This window comes from Maniola hyperantus, chromosome 18 (genome assembly GCF_902806685.2).
Source record: "Maniola hyperantus chromosome 18, iAphHyp1.2, whole genome shotgun sequence".
NCBI lineage: Eukaryota > Metazoa > Arthropoda > Insecta > Lepidoptera > Nymphalidae > Maniola > Maniola hyperantus.
In genome coordinates, this window is record NC_048553.1 from 478,328 (window position 1) to 501,606 (window position 23,279).

Below are 23,279 nucleotides of genomic sequence, written 5' to 3' on the forward strand. Positions count from 1 at the left end.
CGTGAGCGCGAATTTTTTTATTTAAGTAAGTATCTATGGCTTTTTTGATTTGGCTTTATAATTTCGACTTAACCACTTTGAGTATACAAAATTAAAGTCTTTTTTTCAGTTCAATGGTGTAGTAAATTTTGTTGGACTTGAGAACTACTTTGAGAATTTGACAAAATTAAATTCTAATTACGGTTCCAATGATGTAGGTAGTAAATTTTGGAGTTTGTTTTGTTAAGTTAACATGAGTGAGTTTTCCGTTAGTCGTAGTCGTTAGCTTTGCTAACCGCGCTTTCGAAGTTAGGTCTATAAATACCGACATTGTCTTAGCTCGAAAGTAGTCTGAACAAACGCAAAGTACGCTCTATAGATCTCAGCCTGATCGAGGTGGTGCCATGGATCTCAGCGAGTATTTTTATTACAACTCATTAGGTCGGCACCATCGCCAGTGCGAAGCGGTCGGGCGGCGCGTGGACATCCTCCTTGGGCATCCCCCACACGTTCCAAGTGCACACATACACGCGGCCGACTGTGTGTCGCCTCTGCAAGAAGCTGCTGCGCGGCCTGTTCAAGCAGGGGCTGCAGTGTGGGGACTGCCACTACAACGCGCATCGCAAGTGTCTGCCCTTCGTGCCTAAGGACTGCGGCGGCGAGATACGGGACCACCATGGTATGTCTGTCTGTCGCGTACTGTACATGCGGCCGACTGTGTGTCGCCTCTGCAAGAAGCTGCTGCGCGGCCTGTTCAAGCAGGGGCTGCAGTGTGGGGACTGCCACTACAACGCGCATCGCAAGTGTCTGCCCTTCGTGCCTAAGGACTGCGGCGGCGAGATACGGGACCACCATGGTATGTCTGTCTGTCTCGTAAGTGTACACATATAGTACGCGGGGTAGCGTGCGGGGCATTCCCCCGCACACTCGCCCGCACGGTTACCTCGATGTCCAGCTCGACCTGTCGCGTACTGTACATGCGGCCGACTGTGAGTCGCCTCTGCAAGAAGCTGCTGCACTTTGCGCAGACATAAGACACCGTTAAAAGGAGACAGCGTTATATCGCTGGCAACTTTAGAATTTGGCAGGTAGGTAGATCTTATAGCTGACATTTGGGGAAAAATCTGAAAACCGTGAATTTAGGGTTAGATCACACAAAAAAAAAATTGTGGTCATGAACTAATAATTAGTATTTTCAACTTTCGAAGTGAGTGACTATATCAAGTGGGGTATCATATGAAAGGTCTTCACCTGTACATTCTAAAACAGATTTTTATTTATTTTGATGCATCATAGTTTTTAAATTATCGTGCAAAATGTCGAAAAAATACGACTGTAGTACGGAACCCTCATTGCGCGAGCCTGACTCGCACTTGGCCGGTTTTTTTTTATAGTAACCTAACTGCAATATTAACTTGATTAAGGCACAATAATTGCTATTGCAACCACTCAATCAAAATGGCGACCTAAACACAAAAAGCATTTAATAGTCGGTCGAGTCTCGAGGCTGAACGAGACTGGACTAAAAACCATCACCAAGCATTTATACAATCGACTCAAGATGGCTTCCCCGCAACAGATCACGTGACTTCCGTTTCAGAAGGCGTCAACTACAAGTGCGACAACACCCCTTTCTTACGGATGCTCCTTCCTGCGGAAAAGGATAGCATCAGATTTAAACCAGTCAATTGAATTTAGAGATTGTGTAAAACAGTATTAGCCACAATGTTGCATAAGGCGCAATTAAAGGCCGAACCGCATTACAGCGGCGCTGCGTAGCGCGGCACAGAGCGTCAAAACAATCGTTTCGTATGGTGCATGTCGCACTAGAGCGGCGCTGCACGGCGCGTCGCGGCATAGAGAATATTTTGAATATTAAAGCGACGCGCCACTTTAATGCGGTCCGGCCTTTACTAATACATAGCCATATTTGTATATGCATTACTTATACATATGTTGATTAACTTTTCTTTGTGCACCATCCCGCGTTCTGTTCATTTCAGCAAAGGTTGCCTGGAAGAGATTGCTTTAGCAATAAGGCCGCCTTTGCACTCTCTTTTTTTTTTTTTTTTGTTTTTTTTTCGTCTTATTTTATTTTATTTTATTTATTTTGTTTATTTGAAAGTAATCAAAATAAATACAGAATAGTAATATAATTGTATAGTTCTTGTCTGTATCTTATATTGTTTCTCTGTATGTATATATTTGTGTGTGCAATAAAGCGTTCTAAATAAATAAATATATAGCCATGTCACCGTTACAAGATCTTCTATAAGTAGACATGACTTTCAGGCGAGAACCAAGACAGTTGTAGCACAAGCAGCGAGATATCGGAACCGCGGCCGCCTCTCGACGACGACTCTGACGACGCCGACCTCGACCACGACCAACGCAACCACAACCACAACCACCACGACAATCACGAGGTATGTAATCAAAAGGTTTAATAGCGTATTTGGCCGCGCCTGTACCTTGCCTTCTTTGTCGTAGTCTTATGGCGGTTTGCCTGCTCGTTACGCGGCGACCACGGAACAGAAAAAACAGTGGAAGTGCTAAGTAGGCGTGGCACGCGTGCCACAATTAAGCGTAGTTACGTAAAACTGATCCCAGTCGCGTTCTAACATCGCGTGGAGTTGGTAGTCTCGCGACAAATTCATATTGCCCTAGCAATGTTACTGTTCCGTTTTGGAGTGTAAAAATGATAGTAGGAGAAAAAATCTTAAAAATGGAGGTGTTTCGTATCATCGGTAAGTACGATTTTCATTGTTTTCTATAAAATCTTAATTTATTTCAATTTACTAATATTTAATAGAACGGTTAGTCAAAATCAACCTTAACCAATTAAGATAAAGTTTATTTTGGATTGATTCTATTCCGAAAGTACTTCGCTCCGTGTTCGCTACTCAAGTAGTGATGTGGCCAAGTCGAATATTGAATTTATCGATTGATATCGATACAAGGATATAAATAAATAGTAACGCAATAATTATAATTTATTAATGAGTGAGACGTTGCATTGATCACTAAATAGACATCAGTAGTTCCTCTAACCTTCATTTAAAATATTTTTAGGTTTCCCAAAGATGCAAGCATCAAAGAGAAATGGATAGATGAAACGGGTAGAGTTAATTGGATGCCAACCAAATCAAGCATGATATTATGCTCTGAACATTTTTTTAGAAGTCGATTTTATAATATCAAATAAAGGATATAGATATACGAAACCTACTGCGCTTCCATCAATGAAAATCGTTAAGTTTTTTAATCAAGTAAGTAACCTTGTTTTATTTTATTACTTTCAGTAAGTATTGAAAATACTTGTGGCGGTTACCACAATAGAAACTAGATGGCGCTGTTCAATCGATGACGTAGTCCCGAACAAATGTACCGCCGATAGTAATCGCACTAACGGAGTTTTCTGCAATCTGGACTATATATAGAAGTTTCAAGACATAACCGTCGGCCCAGCTGGCGCTACCGAGCACAACCAACCGCTCGGTGGGAGATCTCCCCTTTGGTACGGTCGAGCCTGCACACCGCTCCCGTACATTGGTGACCCCGACGTGATCAAGAACGGTCGCACACCTCAACAAACGACGAAAACAAGAATGGTCGCACACTACAACAGCCGACGTCATCGAAGATCAACCGCACACCGCCGCACTCCGCACTGCGCACTCAACGTGATCAAGGGTGATCGCATACACCGCAACACCTTTGGATCACACACCGCAAGCCGACGTCTCCTCCAAACTCCAAGTCTACAAGCAGCAACAGCAATCACATCGAGGCCTGTAAGACGGATGTAGCGCAGCTTCGGGGCACAATGGCTCTGCACTCCATCACCAGCTACAAGCGTCCTGGTCTACCGCTTCTCTGGATGGTTAGCAGCCATTGCCCTTCACACGCCTTCACGCTACAACGCCACCTCTCTTCACTGCTTCACACTACGCGTTCGTCTCGGAGGGGAGTGATGTGGCGGTTACCACAATAGAAACTAGATGGCGCTGTTCAATCGATGACGTAGTCCCGAACAAATGTACCGCCGATAGTAATCGCACTAACGGAGTTTTCTGCAATCTGGACTATATATAGAAGTTTCAAGACATAACCGTCGGCCCAGCTGGCGCTACCGAGCACAACCAACCGCTCGGTGGGAGATCTCCCCTTTGGTACGGTCGAGCCTGCACACCGCTCCCGTACATACTTGATATTATAATACAAAACAACACCACCTCTTAGTTATGTTTTTGTATGAAGATTGACTGACTAAATATCAAATTTAATTCATAAACACACTAATTAATTTTTCTCCTATTCATTTTTATATAGGTACTAGATGATGCCCGCGACTTCGTCCGCGTGGATTTAGGTTTTTAAAAATCCTGTGGGAACTTTTCAACTTTCCGGGATAAAAAGTAGCCTATGTCCTTTCCCGGGATGCAAGCTATCGCTGTACCAAATTTCTTCAAAAACGGTTGAACGGTTGAGCCGTGAAAAGCTATTAGACAGACAGACAGACAGACACACTTTCGCATTTATAATATTAGTACGGATTTATTCTCAAAATTTAATTTTGGTTTCAGCCACAAAATGATAAATGTGGTCACTCCAGGTTCTTCAAAAATACAAAGTGATTCGGAGATTCCTGCGTCTAATCACGTTACCGATTTGATGAAGGAAATAGTCGAAAAATATATACATAAATGTTCGCATACACCGTTTATTAAAATTAAAAATAAGACTTTCGAAACGCCAGTTTCTTAACAAATATGTTTTATTTCAAGGGCAATAAATAAAATTTAACTATTTTCATACGTTGCAGTATTTATTGTGCATACTTGTAAAAGGCATGCATACATACCAGCACTTTTATTCAATTTTATAATTACCTTTTTAATTTTATTTTTGCGAATGATAAAATAACGAGTATCTATCGATATCGATAGGTAATTCATTGAGCTACGTGGTGCGGCCTTAGCTGAGGAGGAAAAAAAATCGACCGATCACGCAAATGTCAACCATATGTTTAACGTAATTAAGTTTATAATTGCTACCACTTACAATACCGCCATCTATGGTCAAGTAGCGGAATTAATTGGACAATTGAATCTAGTGTGACGTGAGTGTGACTATAGCTCGTAAATACGTTCTTCCGCTAAAGCAAAATAAATCTTATTTCTAGAACGTCAGGGTTTGTTTCCAAATCTGTGACGTAGGCTAGTTTTGACTAAACTTAAACGACAAATCAAATGATTTGTTTCTTTGTAGTGCAATATATGACTATCGGTATATTTGTATGAGTTTGGCGACAGCGGTTCCTATAGTAATTTTGGTGAATTGCACTTCCACTGTTCTTTCTGTTCCGTGGCGGCGACACCCTGGCCGTTATAGTACGTAAGCTTCGGGAAGCTGCGGGAGTACTCGCACCAATGCCTCAATAGCTCAACCGGTAAAGGAGTGGACTGAAAACTTAAAGGTCGACGGTTCAAACCCCGCCCGTTGCACTATTGTCGTACCTACTCCTAGCACAAGCCTGACGCTTAGTTGGTGAGGAAAGAGGAATATTAGTAATTTTAAAATGGCTAATATTCTTTAAAAAAAAAAATGGCACCAAAAAAGAGGAGGAACACCTCCACCTTGATCGCGGACCAGCGGGTGCTTAAGAGAAGATCCGCACCGCCGAGCACGTGGGGATCTGCGTATTTGTGAACGTCTGCCGCAGAAAGGGGAGCAAGAAACATCGGACAAGGGCAGTGATAAATATAATTTGTAGGGAGTCAAGAAGCCAAAACATGGCTTAAGCAAGTACCAGGGGCTCCTTCCGCGATTCGGTTCATATAACCGAAAGTACCATATCTTTTGTGCCTTTCCATAGTTAATTTGATGAAGTTGTACAGGTTTAGTGTGGCCCGACTGCCATCTGACGTCCACTTTCAGTATGAAAGCCCTCTGATCCATCCAGCGGCTTCCTGCGACTCGTTTGATGTCGTCTGTCCACCTAGGGGGAGGGTCTTCCAATGCTGCGCTTTCCGGTGCGAGGTCGCCATTCTAGCAATTTGGGTTCCCAACGTCTATCGCTTTTTGGAACCCTGCCCGTTGCCACTTCAACTTCGCAACCCTTTGAGCTATGTCGGTTACTCTGGTTCTATCTACTACGGATCTCCTCACTTTTGATTTGATCACTTAGAGAAACTCCAAGCATGGCTCTCTCCATCGCCCGCTGAGTGTCTGTGAGCTTTAACGTATAATACAATTGGTTACAGACATCGCTGCGGACAACAGAGGAAGACGAGGAGCCGCAGCGGGACGTGATGCCGGAGCGCGCCGCCAGCCGCCCCAGCAGGTGAGCTGACTCGTAGTGCGCTGCGCTCGCGGGCCTTGGTGGTGGACTCTGATACCTTCACTTGTAACTTTACTGTTCTCCAAGCTAACTAACTTTAAACTTCTTTCTACTTCTAAAAGTTTTCTCGTCTGTCATATGGTGTGGGGTGTCGTTGGAGGTCTTTCAAAAATATTGCGGGTATGCAAAAACCACTTATAAGCTTTAAAGTACTAATTTTTGTTAAAGTTATCACACTCTTGATTTCGACTCTGTTATTTTAGCGTTTAAACTATCGTGAATGATTTCCATTATACATATCTCACACCCGGCTTTACTTACGTGTTTAGTCGACGTTAGCCTGACTAGTTCCGAACCCTTCCGGGGTCCTTTTTCAAAGGGACTCAGCGCACGCGTCGCAGTTGAGACGCGTCGTCGACTAAACACGTGAGCAAAGCCGGTTTGAGATATGTATAATTCGAATCTGTTAGAAAAACATATAATATGTTTAGAAAAACACAAAATCTCAGCATTTTAGCTCAGGTGTGTCATTTAGCTTCACCATTGTACCACAGAACAGTAAGAAACCGTGAATAGAATTTAATACCTTCAAGGCAAGGTGTATGTCGGAAGGATCCGGAAATCCGCCATAAAATTTACATTATTGTTAGAAATTGTCTTTTAGAAAACTCTGCAAAAATCAGAAGCCTACGTCTGATCCGGCCGAATTCTGACAAGTTTCTGGGGTTTAGTACAAAATGAATGAGCAGAGCTCCTTCCGGCACGCGTCAGAAATTTTTCTGACAAACATTTTCTGATTCTAAGGGCTTCAGTGTTGTAAAGTACGTTGGTCATTTGTTGGACGTTCTGTATATGCGGCCGGCTTAGTAGTAGTAGCAGAAAAATACGACGTAAAGAGAGATACCACCACCAAGTCCCATACCCCACATACACAGCTATCACCCATCACAATGAGATCTGAAGTGCGAATGTTCCAGCTCCTCGTCGTCGCCCAGCGCCAACATCCCGCTCATGCGCATCGTGCAGTCCGTGAAGCACACCAAGAAGCGCGACGGGCAGTGGATCAAGGAGGGCTGGCTTGTGCACTTCACCAACAAGGACAAAACCGTAAGATCACTTCTACTACCCTGTAAAGATGGGCGTTATTGGCTATTTACGGCAACGGTTAATCAACAGTTACTTAGTTTCAATACCGATATTGTTAACCGTTGCCGAATATCGGTATCAGAGTTGTGTTTCAACTAATTTAATATGCGCAACGCGCAGCGGTTTCCGTAGTAGTAACTAAGCTAGCTGCCGTATCAATACCGTCTGTATAGCTAGCACTTTTTTCATGAAGATTGATAAACCAAAGAGGACCTTATCTCTATTACTCTAAGGCTAACTGTATTTCGATTGATAGATCAAAGTGTAATGGACAAGTACTTGTACAGTTAAGCCTTAGCATAATAGAGATAAGGTCGGCTTTGGTTTACCAAGTTCTTAGTTACTAAGCCGGTAGCCAATAACCGCTCCTTCTCAGCTTTCAGTGAAAGAAAGAAAGAGAAGGCATAATTATTGCGTTTCTAGTTACCAAAAAACCAAACAATGCATTGTCAGTTGCCAGTTGGCAGCGTTGCGTTGTCAGGTGGTTCTTCATAGATGTTAGCTGAAAACCGTTGCTAGCTACGACAATAACGCTACGGTACGCTATAGGCACGGCAGCGGTTTTCAGTTAAGTTAAGCTATAGCGCACACATGTCTACTACCCTGCTTTATTCAGGTTGTGCCACAAATAACAGTTTTTTCTGACGCGTCTTCTGCTTGAGGCCTGTTGGCTTTAATGCTCTAATGAAGGAAGCGTCGGGATAATCAACTATTAGTTATAAGATGTGATGTGCGGCACAATTTAAGAAAACTTTTTTTTCTTTAGTTCTATCCCACTTCTGATGTCCAATATTTTTCTGTCTGGCAAAAAAACATTTTTTTAAGTTTACGTAATTAATTAGCACCATTTCATCATTTTTTTACAAATTCAACAAGTGACAATCAAAAAGTATACAATGCTACCTATTTTGAATAAATGATTTGACTTTTTTTTTAAACACTCAAAAACTTTATTTCTTTCTCTTGCCCTTGTCCTATTTCATTTGGGATCGGGCGTCTTTGTAAGTAAGCCCCAAAATTTTCTGCACTATTGTCTGTTATTTATGTATTTCAAAAATAAAAGTACGTATTGCAAATTGGTTCCTTAGTTCCCTATACCCCTAAAGCTGATTGTGAAGGTTCCGTCTGTAATTAAAGCTTTGTGTTCAGATCAAGCGTCACTACTGGCGACTGGACAGCAAGTCTATAACGCTGTTCACGTCGGAGCAAGGCACCAAGTATTACAAGGAGATCCCGCTCAACGAAATCCTGGCAGTCGATACGGCGAGACAGCCACAAGCAGGTACAGATTCTACGGCTATTGCTTCAAAAACACCCTTTTCCAGATTTTTCTTTCGATTCTATCATTACCTAATTAAGGAAAAGGGCCTCGATTGCGGTAGAATGACTTTGTAAAACCTGCATCAATCATTGTTAAGACCTCAATTGTTGTGATTGGCTGAATTTGTGCTATTCTTGTTGCAACAATGCATTGTAGCCAATAGTGAGCGAGCGTCAACCAATCAGAGGTGATTGCGATCGTGACATTGTAGCTGTCATTCTACCGCAATCGAGCAGCTGATTACAACTGGAGTCAAAAAAAATCTGTTAAAACCTTGTAAAAAATTTGAATACTAAAAAACTTTTTTCAGACGTGATGCACTGTTTTGAGCTGCGAACCGCCAACGTGGACTATTTGGTGGGGGTGGACCCCGCGTGGCAAGGCGGTGCGACTCCCCTGCCCCCTCCCGACTCGGGGGTGGGAGCCTACCTCGCGCGCTCCTGGGAGACCACGCTACGGCACGCGCTGATGCCCCACACGCATTCCGGTACGCACTTTACACATGTTGATATCTAGACAATCATCATCATCAACTGATAGACGTCCACTGCTGGACAAAGGTCTCTTGTAGGAACCTCCACATACCACGGTCTTGCGCCGCCGCTATCCACCAACCGACATAGCTCAAAGGGTTGCGAAAATGAAGTAGATGAATTAAAACTCGATAGAGCTTGGGGTCCCAAGGTACTAGAATGGTGACCTCGCACAGGAAAGCGCTGCATTGGAAGACCCCTACTAGTTGGACGGTCGACGACAAACGAGTCGCAGGGAGCTGCTGGATGACGGCGGCGCAAAAACGTGACGTGTGGAAGTATCCACAAGAGACCAATGTCCAGCAGTGGACGTCTGTCAGTTGATGATGATGACGAATTTTACTTCTATCGGTAGTCCCCATTGGCTGTCATTTTTTTCATTTCATAAAACTTTTTGTTTATATTTGTACAGCCGAGGCGAGTCCAGGCAGTGCGGGTGGAGGGGGGGCGAGTGGGTCGTCCGGGGGAGGGGAGAGAGTGGCGGAGATGGCCCAGCTCTACCAGATCCACCCGGATGAGGTGCTGGGGTCGGGGCAGTTCGGCATCGTGTATGGAGGCATGCATCGTGCGACCGACAGACCTGTGGCCATTAAGGTGAGGTTAATAATGGTATTTTCAACTGTATTTTAAGCAAATCTTTCAGCATTTTGGCAATGAAAGTGTATGAATTTGTTAGTGATTCTGTCAAATTGTCATAGTTTGCGATTTAACTATAGTTTGTAACGATATGGCTGACATATAAATCAATCAATCAACCTGTTCGTGTCCACTCCAGACATAGACGTTCCCAAGAGCGCGCCATCACACACGAATCTCCGCCCTCCTTCATCCACCCACTTCCCACTACCTTCTTAAGGGCGTCAGTCCAGCGGGTTGGAGGTTGTCCCACACTCTGCTTGTTGGTACGCGGCCTCCACTCCAGAACATTCCATGGCTGACATATAGGTCACCTATAAAAGCCCCTTAAAAATCTTCTGAAAATATAAAAGGAAAAAGTGACTGACTTACTGACTGATCTGTCACCACACAGCTCAATCTTCTGGACGGATCGGGCTGAAATTTGGCATGCAGATAGCTATTATGAGGTAGGCATCCGCTAAGAAAGTAATTTTTGAAACCCCTAAGGAGGTGAAATAGGGGGTTGAAATTTGTGTAGTTCACGAGGATGAAGTCGCGAGCATAAGCTAAAAAGCCCCTCTTTTATATTTAAGGACTGAAATATGATTATCAGGATCTTTGCTGCAAAAAAATGATACTCTAGCAATTTATTCCAGGTTATAGATAAACTCCGGTTTCCGACCAAGCAAGAAGCACAACTGAAGAACGAAGTGGCGATCCTGCAGAACCTGTCGCACCCCGGCGTGGTGAACCTCGAGAGGATGTTCGAGACCCCCGAGAGGATCTTCGTCGTGATGGAGAAGCTGAAGGGGGACATGCTGGAGATGATCCTTTCGCACGAGAAGGGACGACTGACGGAGAGAATCACCAAGTTCATTGTTGCACAGGTAAGCTGATCATCATTTAGGGCGATATGCGTCCAAAATGCGGGGTTGAGACACATTTCAGATGTTCAAAGAATCAAGTTTTGACCTCAAAAACTACAAATATGTTTATTTATTTTTTAATATTATAAAAATTAAAGATATTCTTTAGTGAATTACGAAACACGATTGGCACAATTTGGCTCGATACAAAAAAATCCCAAAATTTTCAAAAGTTTTCCCAAAATACGCATTTTTTACATGACCATTAGGAGAAAAACCAATTTTATTCGATTGATATAAAACCAAATTCAATAAAATTTCGTATTTACGTTCAACGTTTAATACACTAAGGGAGTACGGTATTATTTTATGGTAACAGAGCACATAGAATTTTAAATATAAATATTTATAAAAGGCGTGCAACAAATTTGCGCTCTGGCGGCCCAGACTGATGATTTCCATTTCGCCTTGAGTAAGCGTTTTCAAGAGCCCAACGCATGTTGCTCCAACATTTTGGGCGAATACGTGTCCTATAGTATCACTTTGCGTATTTCTGGCGTTGGCTCAGGCGGTCAACGCAGAACGAATCTACAGCCTTGGCTAAACACTTTTTTCCTAAAATACTTTTCGAAAAAATCCTTCGTTTGTGGATGTCACCACAAAATAGTTCTGCTTAATTAATTCAGGTGATTTAACAAGTGCCGTAAACCTTCGTGGTTTACGAATTATAAACATTCTTGTATAATTGGATTGTCATTGTCATGATTTCATGATGTAATGTTTTTCCTTTACTATTTTGACAGATTCTGGTAGCCCTGAAGCATTTACACGAGAAGAACATCGTGCACTGCGACCTCAAGCCGGAGAACGTGCTGCTGTCGACGGACGAGACCTTCCCGCAAGTGAAGCTGTGCGACTTTGGCTTCGCCAGAATCATCGGAGAGAAATCCTTCAGGAGATCTGTTGTCGGTACTCCGGCGTATTTAGGTAAGTAGCATCATATTTTTCAGCATCAGCATATTTTTTATATGGTTGATATTTACAGAGCGTGCATAATTGAAGGACAAACCAAGAGCTCAACAAACAATCACACCTCCGCGTTTTTAATATTAAATAGAGATTAATAGTATCGTTCGGGTGAGTGTAGATACACCCTAAGATGTGTTGTTGTTCCCGCAGCGCCGGAGGTCCTGCGCAACAAGGGCTACAACAGGTCGCTGGACATGTGGTCGGTGGGCGTCATCGTGTACGTGTCCCTCTCCGGCACGTTCCCCTTCAACGAGGACGAAGACATCAACGAGCAGATCCAGAACGCCGCCTTCATGTACCCGCCCGCGCCCTGGCGGGAGATCTCCGAGGAGGGTAAGTACAAGTTGGAGTACTTCACCCACATTAAATACGACCTGAAGCTCATTATTCAGCGGAAAATAGCCGGCGTAAGACCACCCGGCCGAAGGAGGACATCGTGGCGAAAGAATTTACGCCAATGGTACGGGAAGAGCACCCGATCTCTTTTCCCAGCAGCAACGTCTAAAGTGCAGAGCGTCCTAATGATTGTCTCTGTCACTCATACCTATGTGACGTTTTGTCGGTCTCAATGATAGAAACGACGCTCTACGTCCAATATTTCCTGCCGGGTACTGTACAGTACGTTTTTATTAACTCGCTGTTTTGTCTGTCTATCTGTTTGTTTGCCCTGTACAAAATTTGTACTTTACTATAAAATTAAATTTCTTATGAGCTAGATTGAAACTTCAAGCACAGCCCAAATCTGGATGAAATTGTCATTCAGATTTGAGCCATGTTTGAAGTTTCAAGTCTCTATTGCATTGGCAATATCAATTAGTTTTCTTGTTTGTCTGGTATGAATTTTGCAGTTAATTTCAAACCAATGAACGACTTTCCGATGAGCTAGAAAATGAAATTCATGACAATGCAATATTAACTCGTATTCTTGTCTGTTTGTTTATTTGATTGTTTGTCCAGTACAATTTTGCAATCAATTTTAAACTAACTTTCTGATGAGTTTAGAGACTTGTTTAAACGTAAACCAGACCTGGATGAGAATGCAATATCAATTCGTTTTCTCGTCTGTTTGTTTATCTGTTACAAATGCAATCAATTGTCAACCGACCGGCGACCGGTGTACGAGCTCGAAGTTTCACATACGCGCGATTTGTCCGAAAGATGAGAGGCACGAGTCCGAATATAAGTTTCCATTCCGGATGTTTGAGGCCAGCCTTAGACTTTTCGTTTATATTCCAGCGATTGACCTAATCAACAACCTCCTCCAAGTCAAACAACGGAAACGCCTGTCCGTCGACAAGTGCCTCATGCACGCGTGGCTTCAGACCAGAGAGGCGTGGAACGACCTGCGCACTCTGGAGAGGAGGGTGGGCGTGCGGTACCTCACGCACCCCAGCGACGACGCGCGGCTCGCCTCCCCCGCCTCCCCCGAGGCCGAGTCTACTCCGCACTGACCGTGAGTATACAGTACACTGAATTGACCCCGCGGCACATATCTACGCAACGTTCGTTGTCTGCTAGTGTGATTCAGGTGTTTTATTTGCAATACATAGCAAACTTGTAAAAAATACAGATTTTTTAATTTTTAGCGCGTTTTTTTGTGTAATTACGCCCTGTATATTATAAAGCTACGAGGGTTCCAAACGCACCCAGGGCTGGGAAGAGCCCATATTAGTATGGAAATTTGGATTGTGTGGTGATGTGTGACGTTTGAATGGTCGTTATCCCCGCAGCGCGCGGCGCGAGGGTGCGGAGCCGGCGCCGCACTCGCCGCCCATCAGCTGCATGCGCACGCGCTGGAGGAAGCTGCTCGTTCTGGCGCGATAACGCATACACACGGGACTACGCGTGTCTACGCGACACACACACGAGACTACGTCACGGGACTGCGCGCGATAACACTACACATGATAGGTACTACAGTACGCGACCGAAAGTAATGTACATTGACCTTTAGAAGGAGATAGCAGATTTGTAGAGCGTTATCCCTGTCGTTGAGACCGACAAAACGTCATATAAAATAAATAAAATAAAATAAATAAAAATCCTTTAATTCGACCATAAAACACGATCATAATTTGTTAGTAATAACACACGCCTTAAAAACTAATGTTAGTAATCTTATAACTAATTACCTAATCCTAATACTATATCTAAGACAGGCTTGATTAGTCAGCACGTGCACCATATGACAATGGTTCAGGTACTGACAATCAAACCTGTCAGCAAATGCCCTCAGGATGCCATTGGGGCTAGCCCGTACCCTGCGCACCAGGGATGTGCACCGTTTACGCATGACGATATAGGTACGAGTGACAAAGACAACGCTCTACAAATCCGAAATGTCATTCTAAAGTCCGATGTACATTTTACTTTCGGCCGCGTACTGTACGTGGGATAACACGAGATACACGCACTCTTGACTAGCGTAGTTTAGATTTATGTGTCTTTGTAACTAATTTATCCAGGTATATCCTCTATAGGTAGACCAGAATGTCATGAAATGAAATTCCAAAGTTAGCAACACTGCACTCCGCGAACACCTCATGTACATAGTCCTCTGTGGTGAATATTAATAATACAGAGTACTATGTCCTACGGAGGATATTTACAGAGTACACTGTGGAATTTCTTTTCCGTATTTTTACGACAGCTGCAGATCGTCTCTCGACAGTTCTTGCTGATCTTCATCGCTGGAACCATCACCGTAATCCCCCGTAAAAAAAAGGACCCCGGATTGGTTCGAAACTAGTCGGGCTAACGTAAACCTAAACACGTGAGTAAAGCCGGGACAGATATTATATACATATAATGGAAATCACTCACGATAGTTTAAACGCTAAAATATTTATTCATTTTAGGAATTTTTTAAAGTTAAAAAAGTAACTAAGTAGATAATTTTTGTTTTTACTTTAATCGATATACAATTATTTAACATAATAGATAGTTAATATTTAAAAATAACCACAAAATAATATCGACAACTAGTTTTAAATATTTCTTTTAACATTACTGCATTCCCTCAACTAAGGTTGCTTTATTTTGATATTTTAATTTATTTTTGTAATAGACGTAATTTCTAGTAATATTTCTAGTGAGTATTTCAACGCCTAATCATAAATATTTATTTGTTTACACATAATATGTAAATAAGTGTATGGCATGCATTTTGCTAGTACATCACAATAATTTTATTATTACTAAGTTAATATCTAGTTTTTACTTTAGATAACGTGAAACTATCCCCAATATGTGGATGCGAGATTATTGTAATTTATAATAACATTTTTTATATATAATGCGTACAAAATGAGTTCTCACACGCCGTTTTAACTTTGTGTCAAGTGTCATGTCAAAAGTACGATTTGAGTCCTTATTTTAAAAAGATGAGCCGTACTTTTCATATGGCAGTATACACATAAAGTTCAAATGGCGCGTGAGAACTCATGTTGTTCGGACTGTCGTTTGAATATTTTAAACAAATTCAACACTATGGTGTCTGAATTTAGCCAAAAATGTGGCAAATTGATTTATTAAGTAAATTACAACAATAAGATAGATAGATAACAATAAGAGAGAAATCCTCTTTTATATATTTTCTCTTCACAGTGGAATACCATGCATAAAAATATTAACAATTTTATATTAAACTAAGTAGATGATAGGTAGGTGCGATGTCTATGTATAAGATAATAATATAGTTTTAGTCAAAACAATCTAACTCTCTTTATATAATGTATAAGTTAAAAAATCTATCTAACCAAATTAAGTATATTCTACACAACACAATTTGAGCAAATTACCAATAATCGTCAAGTTACAGTGCGACAAGGCTATCTTGGCGCGTGGCGAAAATCGGAACTAACGTTGCCGTCAAGTGTCCCCTTTTTCTTGTTTGAATATTCTAAGCCTTTGTTCTCCAACAGCGCCCCCCTGTCAATGTCATTCAAGTGCCAAAAGAGCCTTGTCGCACTGTAAAATCGACCTTCACTATGTCACTGATTCAAATAATAATAAAATTGTGTGGAATAGACGTTATAGATATTAAATTATACCTCATAATTTTTCAGGCGAGAGAATATATGTGTATATACGTAGCCTAGGGAACTATGAACAACTATAAAAGATAAAATATACATAGATAAATATAAAACAGTCCAAAAACATCAGTCTTCATTTTTCATGTGATTTTTTCACATTCCAAATAATTAGAAGATATCTAATGTAACACGCATTACAGCAGCCATCTTATCAATTGAGGAATTCGAGGAATCGCCTCGACGTTTTTACAAATTCTCCTGTGTGTGACTACGTGTTATTTCAGAAAATAATAATATAGGTAATTAAGAAAATAAATGATAAAACTTGACATTCAATTCATATTGTTTCTTAATCTATGATACTGGACAGCGAATCCCACAGAACACACCATCCTTCTAAACTCGATACGACTAATTTGCCATTGCAAATCTTTATATGCGCTTTCTCAAAAATCAAATTCTTTGAAATAACAATATGTTCTTAGTCGCAAACAGGCAAATTGCTTTCTGTCGTAAATACAAAGGTTTTAAGAAAATGAGAACTTTGGACTGTATTATGTTATGTATGTTGCACACCAAACATTAATTACCGTCTTTCTTCTCTATTCCAATTATTGTAAATAGTCACGGAACAGAAAAAGTAATAATATTCTTTCCTTCTCGATTTTATGATAAGAGTTGTTAATGAGATAGATGTCTCAAAGGACGGCCTAAATAGGTGTAAGGTATTCATAAAAAGATTTTTTGCGTTAAACGTACCTACGCGTCATGAAAGTTGAAAAAAATTGGAACTTCTGATACTTTTCTGTGGTATGTCCGCGCAAAGAAGTTAATATAGCGCTCTCTCTCGCTCTCGCTCTCAATCCCTTACAAATGATAGACCCAAAAATTTCAATAGGCGCTAACCATTTTGAGACCCAACCAATCACAAACGAAACTAATTTTTAAAATTGAATTTTGAATCTTATTAAAATATTTTCGAATTGAATTTCGAATGTTTTTGATAACATGTCTGTGGTTGGTTGGTGACTCAAAATAGTTAACAGCCTCTGAGATTTTTGTCTCTATCATTTGTTTGGGATTACGTAACAGAGAGGGCGCTGTACCAACTTCTTTCTGCGGATAGAGTAAGTAAGGGTAGGTAAGACTATCAGTAAATATCGCTGGAAAGAAGCAGGCGTTAGTTTGTTTGATACATATGGAGTGATTTCAACTTCTATGACGCGCGCTACTAGCAAACCCTGACCGCAAGTCGTAAGGTCCATTGTGAAGTAAATGAGAGAGAATATAAGGTACTACGTCCATCAGACTGAGATTTTTGTCATTTTGACCAATTAACGGTCGATATTAGGAATCAATCTATCTGAAATCTATCGATAGGTTACTTAGCAACGTTGTAAAGACTGCACAATTTTTGACCAACGTTCCTAACGTATCCACATAGATAGATTGATTAATTATTATTATTATTATTAATTTCGATCTTATATACATAAGTACGGCCGAAATTAATAATTAATCAGTAGGCGAGGGACCAATCTAGCAGAAGTTCGCGCGCGGAAATTCTTTACCGCATTTTGTTCGCACAGTCATGGCGCTTCCTATGTTTTATATTTCCGTGCGGAATTCCGCTAGAAATTAGAATTGATATGAAATGAAATTGTAAGACAACCTTAAGCTTGGGTTAGGGTTGCTGCAATATGATAATCTCTGTTTAGAGATAAGCATTTCCAATGTAACTTAATTTATTATTACTTTGTAACATGTAATTTTGGTACATGAAAAATAAAAATAAATAAATAAATAATGAGCCAAAATAAATACTGAGCCAATTTATTATATTATTGTGATTGTAAAAATCTTCCATAATAATACCATATTATTTCTGACATTTTTTATTGCAGTGCCAACGGTTTTACCTGATCTTATAAAAGATAATATAATTTATATTACACTAGCTTATGCTCGCGACTTCGTCCACGTGGACTAAACAAATTTCAAAGCCCTATTTCACCCCCTTAGGGGTTGTATTTTCAAAAATCCTTTCTTACCAGATGCCTGCGTCATAATAGCTATCTGCATGCCAGTAGTTTGAGCTGTGCGTTGATAGATCAGTCAGTCAGTCATTTTCTCCTTTTATATATTTAGATAATGCTCTTTAATCATAGTAAAGTCTATTTTCCTGGTGACTTAAAGGGTAAACAAAGTTTTACAACAACATGTTTTAGAGCTGAAATATTAGGGCACTAAATACATTTTATCCTATTTTTTAATCTGTGATTTTTTTACAATGCAAACTTCCGATTCCTGTGATCTCTGAAACTTTTTTATATTTTACTAATTAATAATAATATTTAAGAATCCACTGTTTTATTTTGACCATTTCCCGTTTTATTGTACCACCACGCTGATCATGCGTCACAATGTGTATGTAATGTAATAGTAAGTAAATACAACGTGAAATTTTAATAATAGTTGTTTTCCCGCACTTGAACGATTTTCCCTTAGTACTATCGAAACTGAGTTAAAATAAAATAAAAACTCTAAAGCATGAGAAACGATGGTAATTCACTAGACATAACGTTTGGTATTTGCTATAGCGCTGGAACCATGCCTCATTAACATCGAAATGACGTCAGCCAAAATAAAAGTATACCATCAGCTCGAAACTTCAGTCTAGTGCTGACGTCACTAAAATAGCGGGCACGCGCATTAGCAATTTGCGGTACTTATACAATTTGATTCGCACGACAAAGTAAAAATGTTTAGAGCATAACAAGCTCTCACGCGTTGCGAGTTGCGACATCAACAGCTAGCCTGCATGGCGCATGCATGGTCGGTCGGCCCGCATGGAGTTCGACTTTTATTTTTCACTATTCTATTTTAATAATGCTATTATTAATTCTTTTTTTTTTCTTATTAATTGATTGTACCAAGACAAAATCATTTCGCTGCGGGAAAACAATCATTATTGAATTTATTATGTGAAGATTAAAAATTGAGAGATTATGTTTATTTGTATCATAAAATGTGTATTTGTTGTTATAAATAAAATATAAGGAACTATTAAATATGGCTGCCTAGTGATAAATAATTTAATAGGTACTTACTTAAATGTTTTAATATACGTCTTACCTTATAATGTAACAAAAAGGCACTAAAATTAATTTTTATTTCAATAAATTGAGTTTTTGGGCAGCTCGAGAATTCATTTACAGATTTTTTATGTTACGTGGTATGAAATAGTTTTACAATGATAATTTTACAAGATATTTTTTATACTTACTTAATAATAATTAATTCCATAATAAATGCCATTTTGGATAAATTAAAATGACTTTTATACAAAACCTATCTGTAAGGCATCAATTTAGGGAGGAAAATGAAAAAGTTTAATTTCTTGTACGATGGTACGGAACCCTTCGTGTGCGACTCCGACTTGGCCGATTTTTAGACACATCACATAGAGTACCTAGAGACCGCTAACTGAAACAGTTTATCGCATCTTCTCAGCGAGACTACATTCATGGTTCGGTGGCCGCGGTGGAAGCGTGGAGCGAATCATGACACCCAGCCTCCCAGGGTTTTGTATGCCTTGTATTATAATGGGTTTTTCTTAGAACAAGGACTATCTTTGGCTTATAGTCACATTATAGTGCGCGAAAGGTCGAGATGGCAATCGGGAAGGGAACGTCCCGTACAGACACACAACCCGCGCGCAACCCGGTGCGGGCGAGCGTAGGTGATGTGCGGGTGTGCGAGGCGTCCCCCCGCCTCATACCCCGATTGCCATCTCAATATGTCGCGGACTATACATAGGTATGTGTTGAGGCAAACAAAAAAGGTCCAGGTGCAGATCGACAGATTTGGCACACCTTTGAGAACATCTCTAATGCATGCAGGTTCCCTCACAATGTTTTCCTTCACCGTTGAAGCAAGTGATAATTATTGCTTAAAACTTACAATTATTGATATTAGAAAAGTAAAGGTGCGTACCCGGACCGAACCCCCGACTTCTTAAATAGAAAACCAACATCTATTAGGGTATCGCCGCTCCCTTTTCTTAATAATCAAAAAATTAAAACCTATACTTTGTATTAAATAGGTACTAAATCTACTTAAATATGTAGGTAGGTATTTTATTTTTGTTAGAATATTTTTCCGACAAATTGCAAGGATATCTATAATTTTTTTTCATTTTGAAATAGATACGGAACCCTAAAAATATACACTTATGTTTGATGAACAGCCCTGCGACGCGTAACTTCTTCCACGCACCTTGAACTTCGTCACACGACAGTTCACAGACGAGCAAGTGGCTCCAACGCGAGCACACGCGCGCCCTAACCCCCCTCAGCCATGTTTATATTGCTGCTCCTCCTTCCCCAAGCTGGCTGCGAATGGGTCGAAATATCCCAAAACCATTACAGAAAGGAACCAATACACAAAGTGATAAACTTTGAGCATACAACAAAAACTAACACGATATACAGAAATATATCAGTAACAGAAAAGCAGTGGCATAGAGGTGCTGTCGATAAAGTGTCTAACGTAGCTAATATCAGAAGAGTGCAACATCCAAGCGTTAAAACAAATTCCTTAAAAACGAGACATGAAGACAAGAGGTATAATAATAACTTTAATGATCACACGCATACAATGGAAGCTGAGTACGATTTTATAACTATAAAGCCTAATATACAAAAGTTCCACAAGCCTAATGAAAGAGATGATGTTTTAGATAACCAAAATAAAGTAACAGTAGTTCGAACCACCACTGATAATATTCGTAATGTACAACGTCCAAATTCTAAACCTATTAAAAAGCTTCCAGCTGCAGTAGCAAGTATTGATAGAAGAAAGCATTATGATGAAAAGCAGAATGAAGAAATGAATGACGTATTTAATACCAATCACAGGAAACAAGTGCAAATAAATAAACCTGTAGTGGAAATCGACAAACTAGACTTTAATGACAACGATAAATTCTATACAATAGAAAAACCAAACTTCAATAGAGTTTCTCTTGTAGATGAAGTTAATGTAGATGTCCCAAATTATTCTGAAAATAAATATTCAAATTACTCTATTACAAATGAACCCAAAGCTCCAAAAATTAAACTAATTCAGAAAGAAGAGAATGATCACGTTAAAAAAACCGATGTTTACAAAACAGCAATTTTAATTGACGAAAAAATGAAACATGAACCCGACGATACTAAATTATATCCACTTGAAGGATATTTTGATTCTGGAAATAATTTCAAAAATCCTACTGGTTCTGTAGATAAAAATACTGAAGAAATAGTAAAAGGACCAAATCCTCAAAAAGCAGTCCATAATAAAGATATGGAGATCACACCATCGATGAGTGATAAAGAAACTACATTTCCTAATGCACAAGATTTTAGATCTAAGGACATGTTGAACGTAGTTAAGGGAAACCCAGTGAAAGGAATATGGAAGTTGATAAAAGTAGTCGCGGACACTATTTATAAAAATACTCATAGGAGTTTCAAGAGCAAGATCAAATATTTGGAAGGCTTGAAGACGACAATATTGACGAGTATAGGTGAGAACTTGTTTTAACCATAAAATGTAGCATCAAATAGAGCCTCAATAGCTCAACCGGTAAAGGAGGGACTGTAACCGAAAGGTTCAAACCCCGCCCGTTGCACTACTGTCGTACCTCCTAGCACAAGCTTGACGCTTAGTTGGAGAGGAAAGGGCAATATTAGTCATTTAACATGGCTAATATTCTTTAAAAAAAAATATAGGAAATATCAAACTGTACTCGGAGTGGTGGCCGCAAAAATCAATCTGAGAATTCGAAAGGAATGTGAAAAGATAGTTTTCATCGTAACAATAAAAAATCCTTTGCAAAGCCAATTTTGCCGGGCAAAAGGTCACCTGCTTCTAGTCGTCAAAGGGAGGTAAAAACAAAAATAGCGCAGTGGAAATCTAATAATTTTTGGCAGAACCTAACTATAAAAAATGCCTGAATTTTTTTCAGAAGATCAAATAGACAGTGCGTGGCCAGACGACGCCCGCGGCGCCCCGAGTCGGCACAGGCGCGCCGCGCAGGCGCGGGGCCACCTGGAGTTCCCTTCCTCTGAAAGTACATTGATGACCATTTCGTTCCTCACCTTCGCCGTTTTTCTCATCAAATTGGTTTTGGTAAGCTATAACCGGTCGGTGATATCCTAGTGGTTACTTAAGACGTCAGCCTATTCGAGAGGTCGGGAGTTCGATCCCGGGCACACCCATTTAATTTTTCGGAGTTAAGTACGCGACAGGTCGAGATGGCAATAGGAATGGGGACGCTGCGCACACAGCCGCACAACCCCCGCACTAACCCGGTGCGGGATAGCGTTAGTAACGTGCGGAGCGTCCCCCGACTCATATCCCGATTGCCATCTCGATCTCACGCGTATTATGTGACTTGCTTTAACGTTGAAGCAAAACATCGTGAGAAAACCTGCATGCCTGAGAGTCTTGAAGGCTACCGATTCAACTTTGGGCAACGTGGTAGACTATGGCCTAAACTCCTCATTCTGAGGAGAGGCCTGTGCCTCATTATGCATTAATGGGCAGGTGATAGGTTGATGATAGGTAATGATGATGATTTCGACTTTATCAAAATCAGTCCAGCAATTTTGTTATTATTAAGAAGTAAAATGTATTCTAAAATCGAATCAACTAGTTAGGTATATTAATTTTATATTCTATCAATAAATAAATTCCCATTCTATTTCCAGCAAGTGATCCACACGTACAAAAACAAGACAATGATGGTGACGCCCGCGGTCGTGGCGGCCGTGGGCCGAGCGGCCGCCGCTTTCAGAACACATGCCTGATAATATCCTCCAATCATTTAGCAATTATTGCATTTAAATACTTAGTAACTACCTACATAATAAAGAGAGAAGAAGTTATATAAATAATATATTTATTGTAGTTTTTAAAACCCTCTCCTTCTGGCCAGTGGCCACAGATGTTGTTTATTTAAGAATACTGCGTATTGCACTCTGGCACCAGTGGCCACTATCCACTCATCGCGCAGCAGTTGCGGCGATCCTAGGACCATTAGTGTGAGCCTCAGCAGTCAGCGGCGACGTCTGTACCAATGTATCAACTCCAAACTGCCCATACAGGCCGTGTGGTAGATCAGAGATCTACCGTTTGCCGTAGACAGACGAATACAAGCCATATATAAAACCAGTTACAAATATCTATGGTGCAGGTTCAAAAAGGCTAGAACTATAGTAGATAATCTATGGCTAGAACTCAGACCCGTAAATAAGCCAGTTGAAAAAATAGTCTATGGTACGAAATGTGGTTATTCGTCTTTGATTCAGTGTTTCCACTATTAGAAATTTTGCCCTATTTTAAGATGAAATGAATATT

General features: G+C 40.5%; 2 protein-coding genes across 4 annotated transcripts in view; both read left to right on the plus strand.

Moving 5' to 3' along the window:
• The window catches only part of PKD (serine/threonine-protein kinase D3), a 92,609-nt gene extending 73,409 nt beyond the window's left edge, over positions 1-19,200 (plus strand). Inside the window, exons 7-18 of one of the 2 annotated variants that reach the window (XM_069504589.1) lie at positions 421-835; positions 2,272-2,405; positions 6,246-6,325; positions 7,300-7,429; positions 8,618-8,750; positions 9,100-9,276; positions 9,735-9,916; positions 10,597-10,827; positions 11,610-11,793; positions 11,986-12,168; positions 13,072-13,288; positions 13,566-19,200. In XM_069504589.1, the coding sequence (XP_069360690.1) occupies positions 421-835; positions 2,272-2,405; positions 6,246-6,325; positions 7,300-7,429; positions 8,618-8,750; positions 9,100-9,276; positions 9,735-9,916; positions 10,597-10,827; positions 11,610-11,793; positions 11,986-12,168; positions 13,072-13,286 (2,064 nt within the window). In that variant the 3' untranslated portion in view covers positions 13,287-13,288; positions 13,566-19,200. The remainder of the gene's footprint in view (positions 1-420; positions 836-2,271; positions 2,406-6,245; positions 6,326-7,299; positions 7,430-8,617; positions 8,751-9,099; positions 9,277-9,734; positions 9,917-10,596; positions 10,828-11,609; positions 11,794-11,985; positions 12,169-13,071; positions 13,289-13,565) is intronic. The other variant, XM_069504590.1, reaches the window with a different exon arrangement.
• A 993-nt stretch (positions 19,201-20,193) lies between these two features.
• On the plus strand, positions 20,194-22,779 carry LOC117990789 (uncharacterized). 2 transcript variants are annotated; one of them, XM_034978281.2, is made up of 3 exons: positions 20,194-21,444; positions 21,886-22,049; positions 22,631-22,779. In XM_034978281.2, exons 1-3 carry the CDS (start codon positions 20,232-20,234, stop codon positions 22,727-22,729), a joined length of 1,476 nt encoding a protein of 491 aa, XP_034834172.1. In that variant the 5' UTR covers positions 20,194-20,231; the 3' UTR covers positions 22,730-22,779. The 2 variants fall into 2 exon arrangements, with proteins under 2 accessions (XP_034834172.1, XP_069360585.1); XM_069504484.1 differs by having other exon boundaries at positions 21,889-22,049.
• The last annotated feature ends 500 nt before the right edge of the window (positions 22,780-23,279 follow it).

What these genes read in the sequence shown, in the direction of transcription:
- LOC117990789 (XM_034978281.2), top strand. Translation starts at nt 20,232, where the DNA reads ATGTTTATATTGCTGCTCCTCCTTCCCCAAGCTGGCTGCGAATGGGTC. An exon ending in GACAATATTGACGAGTATAG is followed by an intron (nt 21,445 to 21,885) that starts GTGAGAACTTGT and finishes AATTTTTTTCAG; the next exon opens with AAGATCAAATAGACAGTGCG. An exon ending in TTCTCATCAAATTGGTTTTG is followed by an intron (nt 22,050 to 22,630) that starts GTAAGCTATAAC and finishes TTCTATTTCCAG; the next exon opens with CAAGTGATCCACACGTACAA.